Source organism: Nicotiana tabacum, chromosome 6 (assembly GCF_000715075.1).
Source record: "Nicotiana tabacum cultivar K326 chromosome 6, ASM71507v2, whole genome shotgun sequence".
Lineage (NCBI taxonomy): Eukaryota > Viridiplantae > Streptophyta > Magnoliopsida > Solanales > Solanaceae > Nicotiana > Nicotiana tabacum.
Genome location: NC_134085.1, coordinates 198,935,822 through 198,951,247, shown reverse-complemented (window position 1 = coordinate 198,951,247; position 15,426 = coordinate 198,935,822). Strand labels below are relative to the sequence as shown.

General features: G+C 39.1%; 1 protein-coding gene and 1 long non-coding RNA gene across 2 annotated transcripts; both read right to left on the bottom strand.

The window, feature by feature from the left end:
- Window positions 1-194: 194 nt before the first annotated feature.
- Window positions 195-1,283, bottom strand: LOC142182277 (uncharacterized). Its single transcript, XM_075256454.1, has 4 exons — window positions 1,067-1,283; window positions 689-870; window positions 459-556; window positions 195-357 (listed from the first exon to the last, which is right to left on the bottom strand). Exons 1-4 carry the CDS (start codon window positions 1,281-1,283, stop codon window positions 195-197), a joined length of 660 nt encoding a protein of 219 aa, XP_075112555.1.
- A 671-nt stretch (window positions 1,284-1,954) lies between these two features.
- Window positions 1,955-7,530, bottom strand: LOC107763549 (uncharacterized). The gene is made up of 2 exons (XR_001643060.2): window positions 6,827-7,530; window positions 1,955-2,685 (listed from the first exon to the last, which is right to left on the bottom strand). It is a non-coding gene; the product is annotated as an uncharacterized LOC107763549 (long non-coding RNA).
- Window positions 7,531-15,426: the final 7,896 nt, after the last annotated feature.

Below are 15,426 nucleotides of genomic sequence, written 5' to 3'. Positions count from 1 at the left end.
CTAGAAGCTAAATACTCCATCATGTCAATACCCCCCTCAAGTTGGAAAGGGAAACCACATGCAACTTGGATAATAAATGGTGATGAAGATTGCCAGGTAAAGGTTTGGTGAGTAGATCGGCCAACTGTTTGGTGGTAGAAATACGAAATAATTGAATCAGCCCATTACCAAGTTTGGTCCTAATGAAGTGTCAGTCACTCAATATATTCAATTCGTTCATGAAAGACAAGATTCCTAGCTATATGCAGGGCATCATGATTATCACAAAAGACATAAAAATAAAGCATAACAGGAACAACAAAATCATTCAAGAGGCTGGAAAACCAAGTCAACTTAGCAACTACCTTACTCAAAGCCCTATATTCAGGCTCAACAGAAGATAGTGAAATAAGAGGTTGCTTTTTAAACTTCCAACTAATGAGGCTACCACCAAAAAAATACAGCATCCAGTGACAGACTTCCTAGTGTTTGGACAAGTAGCCCAGTCATTGTCTGAATATGCAGTGATAGAGAAGCCAAGAGAATCAGAATAATTCAAACCTAGATCCATAGTGCCCTTAAAATATCTCAGAACATGGAGAGCAACAGACATATGAGGGACCCTAGGAGATTTCAGAAATTAACTCAAGTGTTGAACTACAGAACATATATCAAGTCTAGTATGAGTGAGAAAAAGCAGCTTCCCTACCAGACTTCTATAGGACTCAGGTGTAGGAAGCAAATCACCAGAATCGACATGCAATTTAGTGTGCAACTCTAAAGGACAGACCATTGGAGTAACAGAAGTGTAGCCAAACCATTGAAGCAAATTTGAGACAAATTTCTTTTGGTTGAGAACAACCTCACCAGAAACATGACACACCTCAATGCCTAGGAAATAATGTAAAGAGCCAAGATCTTTGATCTTAAACCGAGATTACAGGAACGGCTTTAGAGATGAAATCTCAACAATATCATCCCCAATAATGATGATCTCATCAACATAGACAACCAAAAGGACCAAATGCCAAGATTACCGACAGACAGAGAAGAGTCATTAAGGGAATGAGTATAATCCCTAGAATACCAAGCCTGGGATTGCTTGACATATCATTTCCTAGAAGCCTGCCTAAGACCATAAAGGGCACATAAGTAGAAGAAGTAGACACAGACAACCCTTGGGGTAATTTCATATCAACCTCCTCATTTAAATTTCCATGTAGGAAAGCATTGTTGACATCTAATTGAGAAAGAGACCAATGTTCCTTAACAACCACAACCATTAAACACTTGACAATAGACATTTTAACTACAGGGGAGAAGGTTTCAGTAAACGAGCGCAAAACACAACACAAAATTATTGTTCGTCGGTCAAAGATAGTATAGTTAATTATCGTCTTCACAGGGATTGGATTTAAATAATGTTTGAATAATATTCAGTTGATTACTATCCCGGAAAATCAACATTTAATTTGATGACTATTACTACGATTAACTACTAAAAATTAAGTAATTAATAATTGATCACAGAAGAAAATAGACGAGCAACGAAGAAATATCAATGAGAGAAATAAGGGTAATTGAGTAGACAAGTGCAAGATAATTGATTCGGGATCTAATTCTTGAGTTAGTTCACTCTAAAATACTATTGATTCTCACGAATTCAACAGTTAATTAGATTACACTTGAAGTTAATGTTTCTCTTATGATTAAACGTTAATTTCAGTACTAATCCAATTGAAGTACGGTAAACAATTGCAATAATAAAATGATGGTTATGATCTAAAGGGTAACTTCTCACGAATATTTTCCTATTTTCTAGTTCGATTAATAATTCAAGAGGCTCATTCGATTACCTATTTGAATCACGAATTTAAACTAGAGCATAAAATGTAGAGAACTTCAATATAAAACTCCTCTTTCGATTAAGAAAATAAGAAATAACTCCACAATACGAATTAAACTCCAGCAATTATCAAGAATCGATCCCTAATCAAGTTATCAAAATACCGTATCTGTCAACATCCTAATAGAATTTACTCCATAGTAATGGAATAAATCATCTCAATAAGGTTTATGAACAAAGAAAACATCAATGCTAATGCTTCAATACAAACTCCTGTATTGCACCGATCGTTGGTTGAAATCCTGATGACGTCTTGAGTCTTCTTACCTTAGTTGGTTCTCAAATATTTCGTAGGTCAAAAGTCCTCAAAAAATGTATTTCTAGTGTATTTTATACCAAGTAGGAATGAACCCGGACGAAACTACCCTCTTTGAGCCGAAGTGCGAACCCAACAAACTCTTTACACTTCACTCGTCGCACAATGCGTCGCAGAATGCATCACATCAGTTTAGTTTACTCAGTTGCAAACTCTCTGAACTCCGCGTGTCTGACAGAATTTTGCATTAGTGCATCGCAGGCCGCGTCCTAGTAGTGCATTTGCTTGTCAGATAAAAAAACCATTCTCTGAACTTGTCAAACTTCTGATGCATATTTGCACTAATGTGTCGCATGCTGCTACGCTTTGTGCGTCACATTAGTCCATTTGTTCTGGCCCTTGCACTTTCTTCCCCCTTTCATATGCAACGCCTGTCATAGACCCGGATGCGATCCTAGTTTAATTCTTTGGCTTTTACTCAGACTTCAAAGCTCCAATTATTCGATTTAGCTCCAATTTATCCTTTTTAACTCGGAATCATTTCCTGCACGATATAAAAACACTTAATAAGTGCAAATCGCCATCATTTAAGCTCAAACATACGTAAAATGCAGTAATTTAGAGTGTAAACTACCGCTAAAATACGGGTTTCTAGCCTACCATCAATATCCCACACTCAGACCATTACTCGTCCTCGAGCAATCAAACTACACTTCACATAGGGACGACCTCTTCATTAAACAACTTCCCTAATACATCATGCCAAGAATATTTAAAATAGACTAAGCACCATATCATAACATCCTAACCTCAAGACTCGACTCAAAAGCACCACACATTTTTCATAACCTGTTCACTTATTCTAACACAGAGGTCAAAGACTTTATCTTACCTTCGCAAATCATGTGCCCTCACACAAACAATAGAGAGTAGTTCCACAGGCAATAAAATTCAAGAACACATAGGAACTCAAGATAGAAAGAATTCACTCACTCTTAGAAATCAAATTCATGCTCCACAGAGGATCGGGTCTATCCTGACTCTCTAGTCAAAGCATTTACGCAGAGTCACAATCAACCAATTTAAGGTACTTATCTAAGAGTCAAGAAGTGAGTCTAGGCATCACAACTAAGGCACTCACCACTCTCAAGGCATATGCAGTTAAGAAAAATTACTTCAAATTAGCACTGTGACTCAAGATTCTATATTCTCTAAAATAAAAAAAAATAAAAAACTACTACACCCGGTTCAAGTAAATCCTTGAAAAAGAACCACGACACAAAGAAAAATCAAGAAAAAATTATTACACTACCTAAGAAGGAAAAAAAGACATATTTTTTTTGGATTTTCAAAATTTTTGATTTTTTTTGTTTGTAATTTTCTCTTTCGACTTCAAATCCCTCAAGAAGCCAATCGACGAAATCCATCATTGGGAAAAGTCGAACTACTACTACATGAGTTACTAGCTATTAGAGGCCGAATAAAATTCAGAGTTACGATTACATGCCACATTATATAATAAGCAAGAAACAAAACAAAACAAATACAAGCAACTGGGAAGACCACACCCCACACTTAAGAGATAGCATTGTCCCCCAAGCAAAGCAATAAAACAAGGGTGGTAAAGGACTCCCTAAGGCCTAGGCCTAGTCATTGACACCAGTAGTGCCGCCAATAGCAGTCTCATCATCGTCCTCCGCAACAAAGTTGACATCTTCATCAGGACGAAGTGCAGGACTACCATCCAATAGGAAAAAAAATGCCTAGTAGGGGAACCCAAATGGTACTGCTATGCCAAATCCTCAATGTCAACCTCTCCACGAGCAGCTCGAAGTTGCATGTCAGCAAACATAAATCGTATCATATCCTCCATTCTGTCATGCCTCTTGTCCGAGGTCATAGTGACTCTCGAAGGACCCGAATCCTACACAATAGTGATATCATAAAGCTTGGTGACTAGGAAAAGCTGTCGATCAAACTGATCATCAACAAGCACACCGTGGTGTAGTAGCATCCTAGTCAACATGCTCGGATATAGCAACCTTCGCAATCCAACCATCCTTACCCTAGCTATGTTAGCAATAATAATCTTGCCCATATTCAATGGTATCTAGGTTACCATAGCATATATCAAACATACCTAGAGGCGCGAAACAATGGAATCATTATTACTTGGTAATTTTTTTTATTGATAACCGTAACAACACTTTGGCGGGTAGCTGCAAATTGGCTCGAGTCATGGTGGAATGATGGTCAACCTTATCCCTATTCCAAATTGCCAAATAATTAGGTCTACAGATAAGTTCGCGGATGGCTTGATAAGCAGGCCTTTTCATAAATGACTTGAATTGAGCATGGGACTCATTCATAAACCCCAACTCATCATTAATTATCTCAACAAAAACCTTGACCCACTTTTTATGAATTTTGATAGTGTTACTCCCTATCATACTGGAATCTGGGTACCCAGTTGGCGTAGAACTCCTTTACTATACCAAAATTATCTTCTCCGATGGAATCATATGTGGGATCTAGCATATTAGCATATAGCTCTGGATATTTCTTCTGAAACTTTCGCCAATCAATCCCAACATCAGTAATAGGCTCCCCAGATGGGACAAATCACGGAACCACTCGCGTGATGGGGAAACGTTGATTAAACCCCATATATGGGCTATAGCATATCAACATTCGAGTATGGCACATCAGGGTTTGAGCAGTCTGAGGAGTCCACAACTGTGGGTTCTCTCTTAGCATGCTGACGGCTACTGAAAGCACCTGCAGGAGCGCCAGTATTCATACGTTTTCTAGCATGGCGAGACATTGTTCCTACACAAGATGCACAACTTAACTATGACACATCAAAGCAGAAGCAAGGCCAAAACAGGGGTAGAGCCACCCCAAACTTATGTCATTAGCATGCTCACAGGCATGAACCAGGGGAATCAAACTACCCCATATTCAACAAAATAACACATTCACAACTTGCCAATAGCGATGCATAGGTTCAACAACCACCACAATTGTAGCAATGTGTTTAGTCTGTGACCGCCTACCCCGTACTTCTAATTCCTAAACATCTATGAACAAAATATGCATCACCTTGTCACTCCTCCTTTTTCTATCCGAAAGGGATATAAGGGAGTTTTTCTAATTTAAATGACAAAAGTCAAAACGGGATTAATTATTCAAATTCAGACTCGCCACTTGGGATAATTTATGGTGTCCCAAGTTACCGGATTAAAATCCTGAATCGAGGAAGTTTGACTCTTATTTATGGTCTGCGAACACAGAAATTTGGGTAAGGAATTCTGTTAACCCAGAAAAATATGTTAGGCATTTCCGGGCTCAATGGTTTTAGCACGGTCGCTCAACTATTATTATTGGCCTAATTATCTGATTAATTGCATGTTTTATACCTATTGTGCATTTTTAGATTTTGACCGCTTTTAATTATTTATGAAATTATTCTTGGACAAGTTACGATTGTCGTACACTCGTTTGTTTTGGACACATTGTGAATCGTGTCACGGGAGTCGTACCCATGATCTACAACATATTTAATTTTTATTATTATTAATTATGATCGGATCATATGAAATACACACTCGAATTTGGAGTTATGTATCATGACTATGCAACGTTAACCGTACCCACAGTCACGATGATTACTTACGCGCCAAAAAAGTTTACCTACCCAAGTGTAGTCGGCCTAAACATGCTCCTAGAGAACAATGTAAAGAAATAAAAATAAGCAACTAAGAGAAACTAAAAGAAAAATTCAATTCATGATCAAGTTCTTTGTTCACATATTTAACCCAACCCAATTCATAATCATGCAAGTCAAAATTTAATAGCTAAAGAAGTCGTTCCTTTCCTATCCCCACAGTCCATGTCAACCAATGTTCATTCAAACAATTTTATATCACCAAAATAAGGCATCCAACAGATAACATCTTTAAAAAAGATGGAGAACTAAACTAAACACTATTAGAATAGAGGAAATGTGAATTAAAGTCAATAAGAAAAGCCAGTCAAAGACTACTACCCCACACCAATTCCTTCCTAGCATAACGAGTTAGATCCTAGAACTAAGGGTCAAAACTAAACTCAAAATTCAATACACTTTTCATATGAATGAGGTCGCTGTGACATGGGAAACCAAATCAAAACTATGGCACTGAATGCATGACATATTGGACATAAATAATTTACTCAAATTACCACTCTGGAAAGACCTCACATTTGTATTGTGGATTTTACTCTGAAATATGCAGATTCAGTAATAGAACTCACTTGGGACCAAAGAAACATTTTAAACATTACCCGATGTCAAAAGCTCTTGAAACTACTAAAAAGCTAAAACCAAAAATATTGTAAGTCTCACTTCTGCTTGTTCTGCCCTTTTATGATGAAGAAACTAATATGAAAATCACCAGGTGACTTCTTTTCCTTTTACCTCTTTTCATTGTATTTTATCAATAATAACAGAAGACGAGAAACTAATTCAAACCAGATGAAAGCAGATTCAAAGAATCAAACAACTGAAAATCAACTCACAAATGCACCATAACAATTCTATCACCACATAAACACATGTAAAACAAACTCATCTTAACATAACTCTTTGATACTTAAATTCACAACAAGAAAATCGAGGAAGATGAAATAGTGAGAAAACGAACCTGTTTAAACAAATATTTCTTTAATATTGGTAGAAAAATTGTCGAGTGCCAAGTTTCAACTCTAACTCTGAACGAAATCATCGGCGAAAACCCGGCAGAAATCGCGGACCTTAAGCGGTGGATGGAATCAAATCACAATCCGATGTCGAACCTCAAACGGTCTCCATTTTTACAATCAGGAGTTGAAATTCAAAAATCAAGAAAAAAAAATAGAACTATCTTTTATACTTTTTCTGATTTTTGGAACTTAAACTAATAGAATGATAGGAACCTACAATTTGAAGAAAAGCCTTCTTCCCTAAAATCTCTTGTCCGTTCGCTCTACTCTGTTCTGTCTTTTCCTCTTTTGCCTCGTTTTGTTAGGGACGGTGAGATCGCGACAGCAGCTGGCTGTAGGTGTAGACGAATGAGGCATGGCTGTTGGGTGCTGGTTTCCGGCGAGCTTTGTTAATGGGAAGAAGTAGAAGGGTTGTCATTTGGCATGAGATGAAGGGCTGGTTCGTTGCTTATTTTTGCAGTTGCAACTCCTTCTTTGTGAAGTTGTTTCGTGTTCTTCCAAGCTAAGGGAGAAAATCCATTGGTCTCATGAGGATGGGCGACTGGTCCAGCTTGAAGAGGAATGTTTTTGGGGTCAGGTCTGTTGTTTTTGGAGAAGAAGAAGTTCGGGGAGGGGGGGTCTCTTGGTATCGCGACTGATGCTTCTAGGTAGGGATTCTAGGTTTTTTCTTTTAAATGTGGCGATGAAAAGGGTCTTTAGGTTAGGGGTATGGGCTTATGGGTTGGAGAAGAAAGAAATTGAGCTTGGCCAAATTTTTGGGCCAACTTTTGTCTAATAATGGCCCTCTCTTGGATCTTCTTTTGATTTTAAAATCAAGACCATGTCCATCTTAAAATTAATTTGATTTTTTTCTTCTTTTTTTAAAGAACAAATTAAAAATACAACTATTACTAATTCATGCTAGTTAAGTAAATAATTATAATGCAAAAATACTAAAATTACACATTGAGGTAACAAATAAAACTATTTTTGTATTTTTAAATTTTATGAAAGGTAAATAAACTAAAAGTAACAAGATAAAATATCAATTACCTAAATAAAGAAAATATATTTTCTGTAATTTTTATTTTTGTGACAAAATGAAGTAAAAGAGTCAAAACTAATTGAAACAACGATATTATGCCTAAACTAAATATTTAAGCTAAAAATGTGTAAAATCTCGGGGAGGGTAAAATATTACATGTCTATAGCTGCCCCTCTTTGACTGGAAACGCAACGAGTTTTCCGACAAAGAACGACGAGACATGTTTTTTTGACCCGACCCTTATTTAGAGAGACCAAAAACTAAAGAAAGGAGAATGTGACCGAGCCCTAGTATCTGAGCTGCCTACATATCCTTGGCTATAAAGGAATCAGGCCACGTGTAGTTCAGAAGTAGGAAGAGTGACGAAGTTTACCAAGGTAGAGAGCCAATTGAGGTGTCGTTCCATCGAGGTTCCAGTCCGCAGTCCTGTTATTATATCAAAATAAAAAAATAAAAAAGACTAACTAAACCTGTCAGCTATGAATTACAAGATTCCTATCTATAAGTCTTCTGAAGCTTGATCTTGAGTCTTGAATGGTTCTTCATGCTGAATTTGATATGAATCTTGATGCTTGTTAACTGCGGGTGTTAGTTCATTCTTTCACGGCTTCTTCGGATCAAGACAGGACATGCAGTGCTCGTGACTTCAACCATGTCTTGAGCTATTGAGCAGCTCACATCTTTCATCTGCTTTTGCATTTCGATTCACTTCCTTCTTTTTTCTTTTCTTTCTTTTTCTTGGATTGAGACTTCTTCTTTCTTCATCTCAAACCCCTGTGCCTCGAGGTAAAAACCTTGTTCTTCAAACAACTCGTGCTACCTCCGATTTGAAACTTGAAATGAATTCTGAAATGACTTCCCCCATTCTCCAGGTGGGTGCCTTCTACTGACTGGAAACTTGAAATAAATTCCCTTGTTCTTCAGGTAGGCGCCTGATGCTTAAACTTTGAGATGAATTCCCTTGTTTTCCAGGTGGGCGCCTGCAACTTAAACTTGAAATAAATTCCTTTGTTTTTCAGGTGGGCGCTTGATGCCAAAACTTGAAATGTATTCCCTTGTTTTCCAGGTGGCCGCCTGATGCCAAAACTTGAAACGTATTCCCTTGTTTTCCAGGTGGGCGCGTGATGCCAAAACTTGAAGTGTATTTGTCACAACCCCAAACCCAGACCCGGTCGTGATGGCACCTCTCGTGAAGACAAGGCCAGCCGACACACTTCCAATTCATTTTTAAGCAATTAAGATAATACAATTAAGTCTTAAACATAATAAATCTCCCAAAAGATAAAGTGAAACAGTACAATACGGAAAATAAATACAACACAGCCCGACATCGGGGTGTCACCAGTCATGAGCATCTACAACCCAAATAAAGACAAGAAAAGTGTACATAGTCTAATACAGGCTAAAACAGAGAAAATAAGATAAGGGAAGAAGCTCTGGGCTGCGAACATCGACAGCTACCTAGAGAATCTCCGAATCAGCTTGAGCTGGAAGGATCAACACTCGCTAGCGGGACCTGAAGTGCCTGAATCTTCACACGGGGAGTAGGGAGTAAAGTGAGTACTCTAACTCAGTGAGTAATAATAACAAATGCAAACTGAGTAATAAGAAATCATGTAAAGGCACTTCGACAGGCTATAAAGAAGCAGTAAAAGCCAGTAAAAACATATGAAACAGTGAAAATATGTACAGTCATTTTTAGTTCAGTTTAAACTTCTTTGGAATGCCGTTTTAACAGTTAAGCAAGTAAATGACATGCAATTAGGAAAGATAAACCCATAAAGAACTGCCTCTTAGGAACAATACCAATAGAATCAGCCCCTCGGGCAACACATGGAACAATACCAGCCCCTCGGGCTATATCTCACATCACAATGGGTACCCGCGCTCACTGGGGGTGCGCAGACTCCTAGAGGGGACCCTTACGAACCAAGCGCAATATCAACTCATCTCGTGGCATAATCACATAGGCTCTCGACCTCATATCAACAAGCCACCTCGTGGTGTACAAATCTCAAGACCTAGGCCTCATAATTATAATCAGTGTTTCCTCACAATATAGGCCCTCAGCCTTACTTAGTCAGAATCTCACAAGCCACTCGGGCAACAGTAAAACATGGTGCTCAACCCAAAATATCATTTAAGTGTTAAAGCGGAGTAAACATGACTGAGTTATGAAAAAAACAGTAGAATATAGCATGACTGAGTTCAAGTATAAAGTCAAAACAGTGAGGAAATATCAGCAAAAATCCCCTAAGGGTTCAAATAGTTGGCACGAGGCCCAAATATGGCATTCAGCCCAAAACATGATGATAGCAAACAGTTTTTAGTCAAATATACGGTAAAACAATCATTCGGGATGGACTAAGTCATAATCCCCAATAGTGCACGACCCCACGCTCGTCATCTAGCGTGTGCATCACTTCAATATAGCAAAACAATGTGCAATTCAGGGTTTCATACCCTCAGGACAATATTTACAATCATTAATCACCTCTACCTGGTCCAAATCTCTAGCTCGCGATGCCGTTGCCCCTCGAATCGGCCTCCGGATGCTCCAAATCTAACCAAAATCAGTGCAAAACCATCAAAATATGCTAAGGGAACAAAGCCCACTCAGAAAAATCAAATTACAACATAAATCCCGAAATTGGCCAAACCCGACCCCCGGGCCCACGTCTCGAATTCCGATAAAAATCACTTCAATGGAATCTTTATCACTTCCCGAGTTCATTCATACCAAAAGCATCAAAATCCAACCACAAATGACCCCTCAAATCCAAAATTCTAGGTCTCCAATTACAAGCCCCAGTTCTTCAATATTAGGCTTAATTCCATGATTAATTAGGTAGAATTCACATAAGAATCGAGTATTAAGTCCATCAATCTTACATCCAAGTTTTTCCCTTGAATCCCTCTTCAATTCTCTTCAAAAAGCTCCAAAATCACTCAAAAATGGAGGAAGTTAACCCAAAATTGCGGACAAGATGACTATTTAAACATTCTACCCAGACCTCAATTCCTTCTTCGCGAATGCAGTCAACGCCTCGCGTTCGCGAAGCACAATATAACTTTGACCAAAATTCCTTATTCGCGATCACGATGCCCAGCTCGAGAACGCAAAGGCATAGCTCCCTAATTCATTGCGATCACGACTCCCCTTCCGCGAGCGCGAAGCACAGACCAACCTGAACCTCGCTGCTCAACTCCCTCTATGTGAACGCGGCTCCACCTCGCGAACGCGATGCACATCATTCCAGCCCTTTGTGAACGCGGAGCCTTCCTCGCGAACGCGAAGGCTAAATCCTCAGCCTCCTCAACTAACCCTTCGCGAACGCGAGGGCCTACAAGCGAACGCGAAGGCCATTTCTCTGCAACACTGAACAACAATTTTTTGCAACTCTCAACATCTAGAAATGATCCGATTGACCACCTGAAACTCATCCGAGGCCCTCGGGACCTTAAACAAACATGGAAACATATCCCATAACATCATTCAAACTTGTTCCAATCTTCGGAACGCACAAAACAACATCAAAACACCAAATTCGCATCGGATTCAAGCCTACGAATTGCAAAATCTTCTACATTACGCTTTTGATCAAAAACCCAACCAAACCACGTCTGAATGACCTAAAAGTTTGCACACACATCCCAAAATGACACAATGGAACTATTGCAACTCTCAGAATTTCATTCTGACCCCTATATCAAAATATCACCTATCAACCGGAAAACGCCAAAAAACTAATTTTGCCAATTCAAGGCTAAATCTACTCCGGACCTCCAAATTACATTACGATCATGCTCCTAAGTCTCAAAATCACCTCTCGAAGCAACCCGAACCATCGGAATTCACATCTGAGCCCTCTAACACATAAGTCAAGATCCGGTTGACTTTTCCAACTTAAGTTTCCTCAAAAGAGACTAAGTGTCTCAAACCTTACCAAATCCTTTCCGAACCCGAGGCAACCAACCTGATCACATATAGAACCAATAGACAAAGTAATAAGAAGCAGAAATGGGGGAAACATTGCGGTAAATCATAAGATGACTGGTTGGGTCATTACATCCTCCCCCTCTTAAACAAATGTTCGTCCTCGAACGAGTCAAGAAACATACCCGAAGCCTCAAACAGGTGAGGATATCTGCTTCGCATCTCCCGCTTGGTCTCCCAGGTAGCCTCCCTCATGGGCTGACCTCTCCACTGCACTTTTACTGAAGCTATATCCTTTGATCTCAACTTTTGAACCTGATGCTCCAAAATAGTTGTTGGCTCCACATCATAAGTCAAATCACCATCCAACTGAACCATGCTGAAATCCAGAACATGAGACGGATCCCTAATATACTTCCGGAGCATAGAAACATGGAATACCGGATGCACACTCGACAAGCTGGGTGGCAAAGCAAGCTCATAAGCTACCTCCCCAATCCTCCGAAGCACCTCAAAAGGCCCAAGGAACCGAGGACTCAACTTACTGTAGACATGTGATTTTTGACCCTCCCAAGATTTTTCATATTTTAGCGTGTAAATATTTAATTTAGGCATAATATAGATATTTTAAGTAATTTTGACTCTTTTACTCTATTTTATTACAAGAAAACAAAAATTTACAAAAATAGGTTCATTAATATTTTGTAGTCATTTTTAATCTAAAAAAAATATACAAAAATAGTATCGTATTTTTATTTTAATATGATATTTGAAAATACCAAAAATAGATTTATTTTAATGGTTAGTTTTATTTTAATAATTATTTGAATAGTAGTAATAATTAATAAATGGGCCCGTATTTTTAATCTCGTTCGCAGCGAAAGAATAGAACTTGAGCTCGAGCAACCCATTTTTAGGCTTAATTTTGGACCTAGCTCACAATTACCAAGCCCATAATTCCTAGGCCCGTACCCCTTAACCTACAAACCCTACCAAAAAACCTACAAAATAAAAAGAAAAAAATAAAAATGGAAAAAGAATAACGAAGAAGGCTGGACAAAAAATACGCAGAAGCTGCGCAAAACACACCCCCCCGTCCCGTCATCGTCTTCTTTAACAAAGAGCAACCAACGACCCCTTTTCCGCCTTCATCACACCACCAGAAAACCACCGTTCACACCACCAATGACCACCTCCCTTAATCAACCACGCTGACGACGTCGTTTAGTCCAAACGGCACAGCCCCCACCTCCGTCGGAGTCTATTAAACCAGCAACCATGGCGTGAAACTCGCCGGAAAAAAGAAGCTCCACCAGCTCGTCGGAGTAACGAGTTCCGAACGAGACAAGCAGAACCAAGCAACCTCACACCAGTAGCTTCCAACGAGCCTACCCTAGCGAAATAACCCAACACCCATCTCCCGACCACCCATCTCGTCGACCTTGACTTGCCGAACCTTCTGCCAGTGACACCATATCCGGCAAGCTTTACCTTCGCACGCACACAGTCACACACATGAACGAAGTAAGGGAACGAGCGTAAGGCAGCTGAAGTTTGGAGTCGTTTGTGCGTTCGAGTCGTGTGGAAGTTGCCGCATTCCGATCGTACGTCGAGGTGATGCCGGTTTCATTCCGGTCGAGTTCCGTTGAGGTTAGCAGTTATTGCTTGGAAATTTCAGTTGAAATCTTCTGTTGCAAATCTATTCATTTGGTTCGTTTCACTTGTTGTAATCGCCAAAGCCCTATTAATCGAACATAAAACAGTTCGTTTCACTCGTTCGAGGGTTCTGGGCAGACTCGTGGGTTCGTCGAATTGTTGCTGTCCAATTTTCTGGTGTTATGCATTTCAGAACCAACATTGCATTGTTCTGAGGCCTTGAATTGGTCATTTGGTTGGATTTTGCTGCAGATAGGTACGTATATGCATGTAATACTCCACTGCTCTCTTTTAAATAAAAATGCTGATCATGTTGTATTTTAGAAAAAAAGGATCAAGAGAGCAAGAAAGTGACAAAAATTGAAAGTGATAGTAGCGTGTTATATTGTTTCTGGCATTAGCTTGGTTGCCGCACCCCTTTATTTTCTTTACTTTGCAATGAAGGCGACTTAATATATTAATGTGATTGTGTATACGTTCGCGTAACATAATTATGATTTTTTTAAAAAAAAGACTAATTCGGAGTATGCGTTCGCAACTTCAACGAAAATTTCTTAAATAAATAAACAAGCGTTATTAATTATGGACACGTTCGCGTGACATGATTTTTGACGCGCTAGTCTGTAACTACGAATAATCAAGTGATTTAAAAGCGGTGAAGGGGTAAATGCACATAGGATCTAAAATCAGTAATTTTAATAAGCCAAGTATGATCAAAGAGACCGTGCTAGAACCACGGAACACGGGAATGCCTAACACCTTCTCCCCGGTAAACAGAATTCCTTACCCGGATTACTGTGTTCGCAGACCATAAATAAGAGTCAACTTCCTCGATTCGGGATTTTAACCGGTGACTTGGGACACCATAAATTATCCCAGTGGCGACTCTGATTTTTAATAAATAAACGATCCCGTTTCGATTGTCCTTTAATTGGAAAAACTCCCTTATATTTATGCTCTTTACGGGGTGTAGGTAAAAAGGAGGTGTGACAGCTCTGGCGACTCTGGTGGGGACCGAACCCAGAATCTCTGGTTCAGGGTTCAAGAATTCAAGCTTGTTAACATGATTTTTACTTGGCTGTTACTGTATTATGTGAATCTTTTTGCGCTAAATGTGATATGTTTACCGCTTTAATATTATCTGGATTGTATATAACTGTCTTCTTACGCCACACATTTGAGTTTTCTGGAAATGGTGCATACGTTCGCGTAGCCCGCTCTTTCTGTAGAAATTATACCAAATAGAACGAGGCTGGGCAAGCGACAAGGCCGGGTAGACTTCAGTGCTCCCGGTACATCGCCCCCTCCTCGGCCCCAGTTATCCGCTCGGGTACCCCAAGTCTAGACCAAAACCCCAGGATTTAAACCTAGAAAAATACAGCCTGATGCCGGATCCCTAGTAGGAACGTTTGTTTGCATCATGTGCATTTGACTTAGGGGACTCAACACAGGGGTTGGGTCCGTCTAGGATAGGTATGCCCGAAATAACAGACCATCTTGATGCATCCTATGTGCTACATGTTGCATTTATTCAAGGGTAAAAGGGTCATTTGGCGGACCAATGATAACTGAGGGTAAATGAAAAAAGAAAAAAAGGAAAAAAAACAATGAAAAAAGACAGAAGAAAGAAAAAAAGAGAAAGGAGTGTAAAAATAATGCAAGTAGGGTCTAGTTATGTTTTTTGTTACATTTTTAAGAAAAAAAAACATGAAAAATTCAAAAAAGATTTTCCACTTTTTCATCATTTTTCAAAAATCAAAAATAAAAAAAAAGAGAGAAAAGAAAATCCAAAAAAGATTTAGCATGTTTCGTCATTTTTCAAGAAAAAGCAAGAAAAAATGTGATTTCTATGAATTAGTGGTTTTTTTTTATTTTCGCCCGTATCCAATTTGCCCCAACTACGCAACCTGATCCTCGCCTCTCGG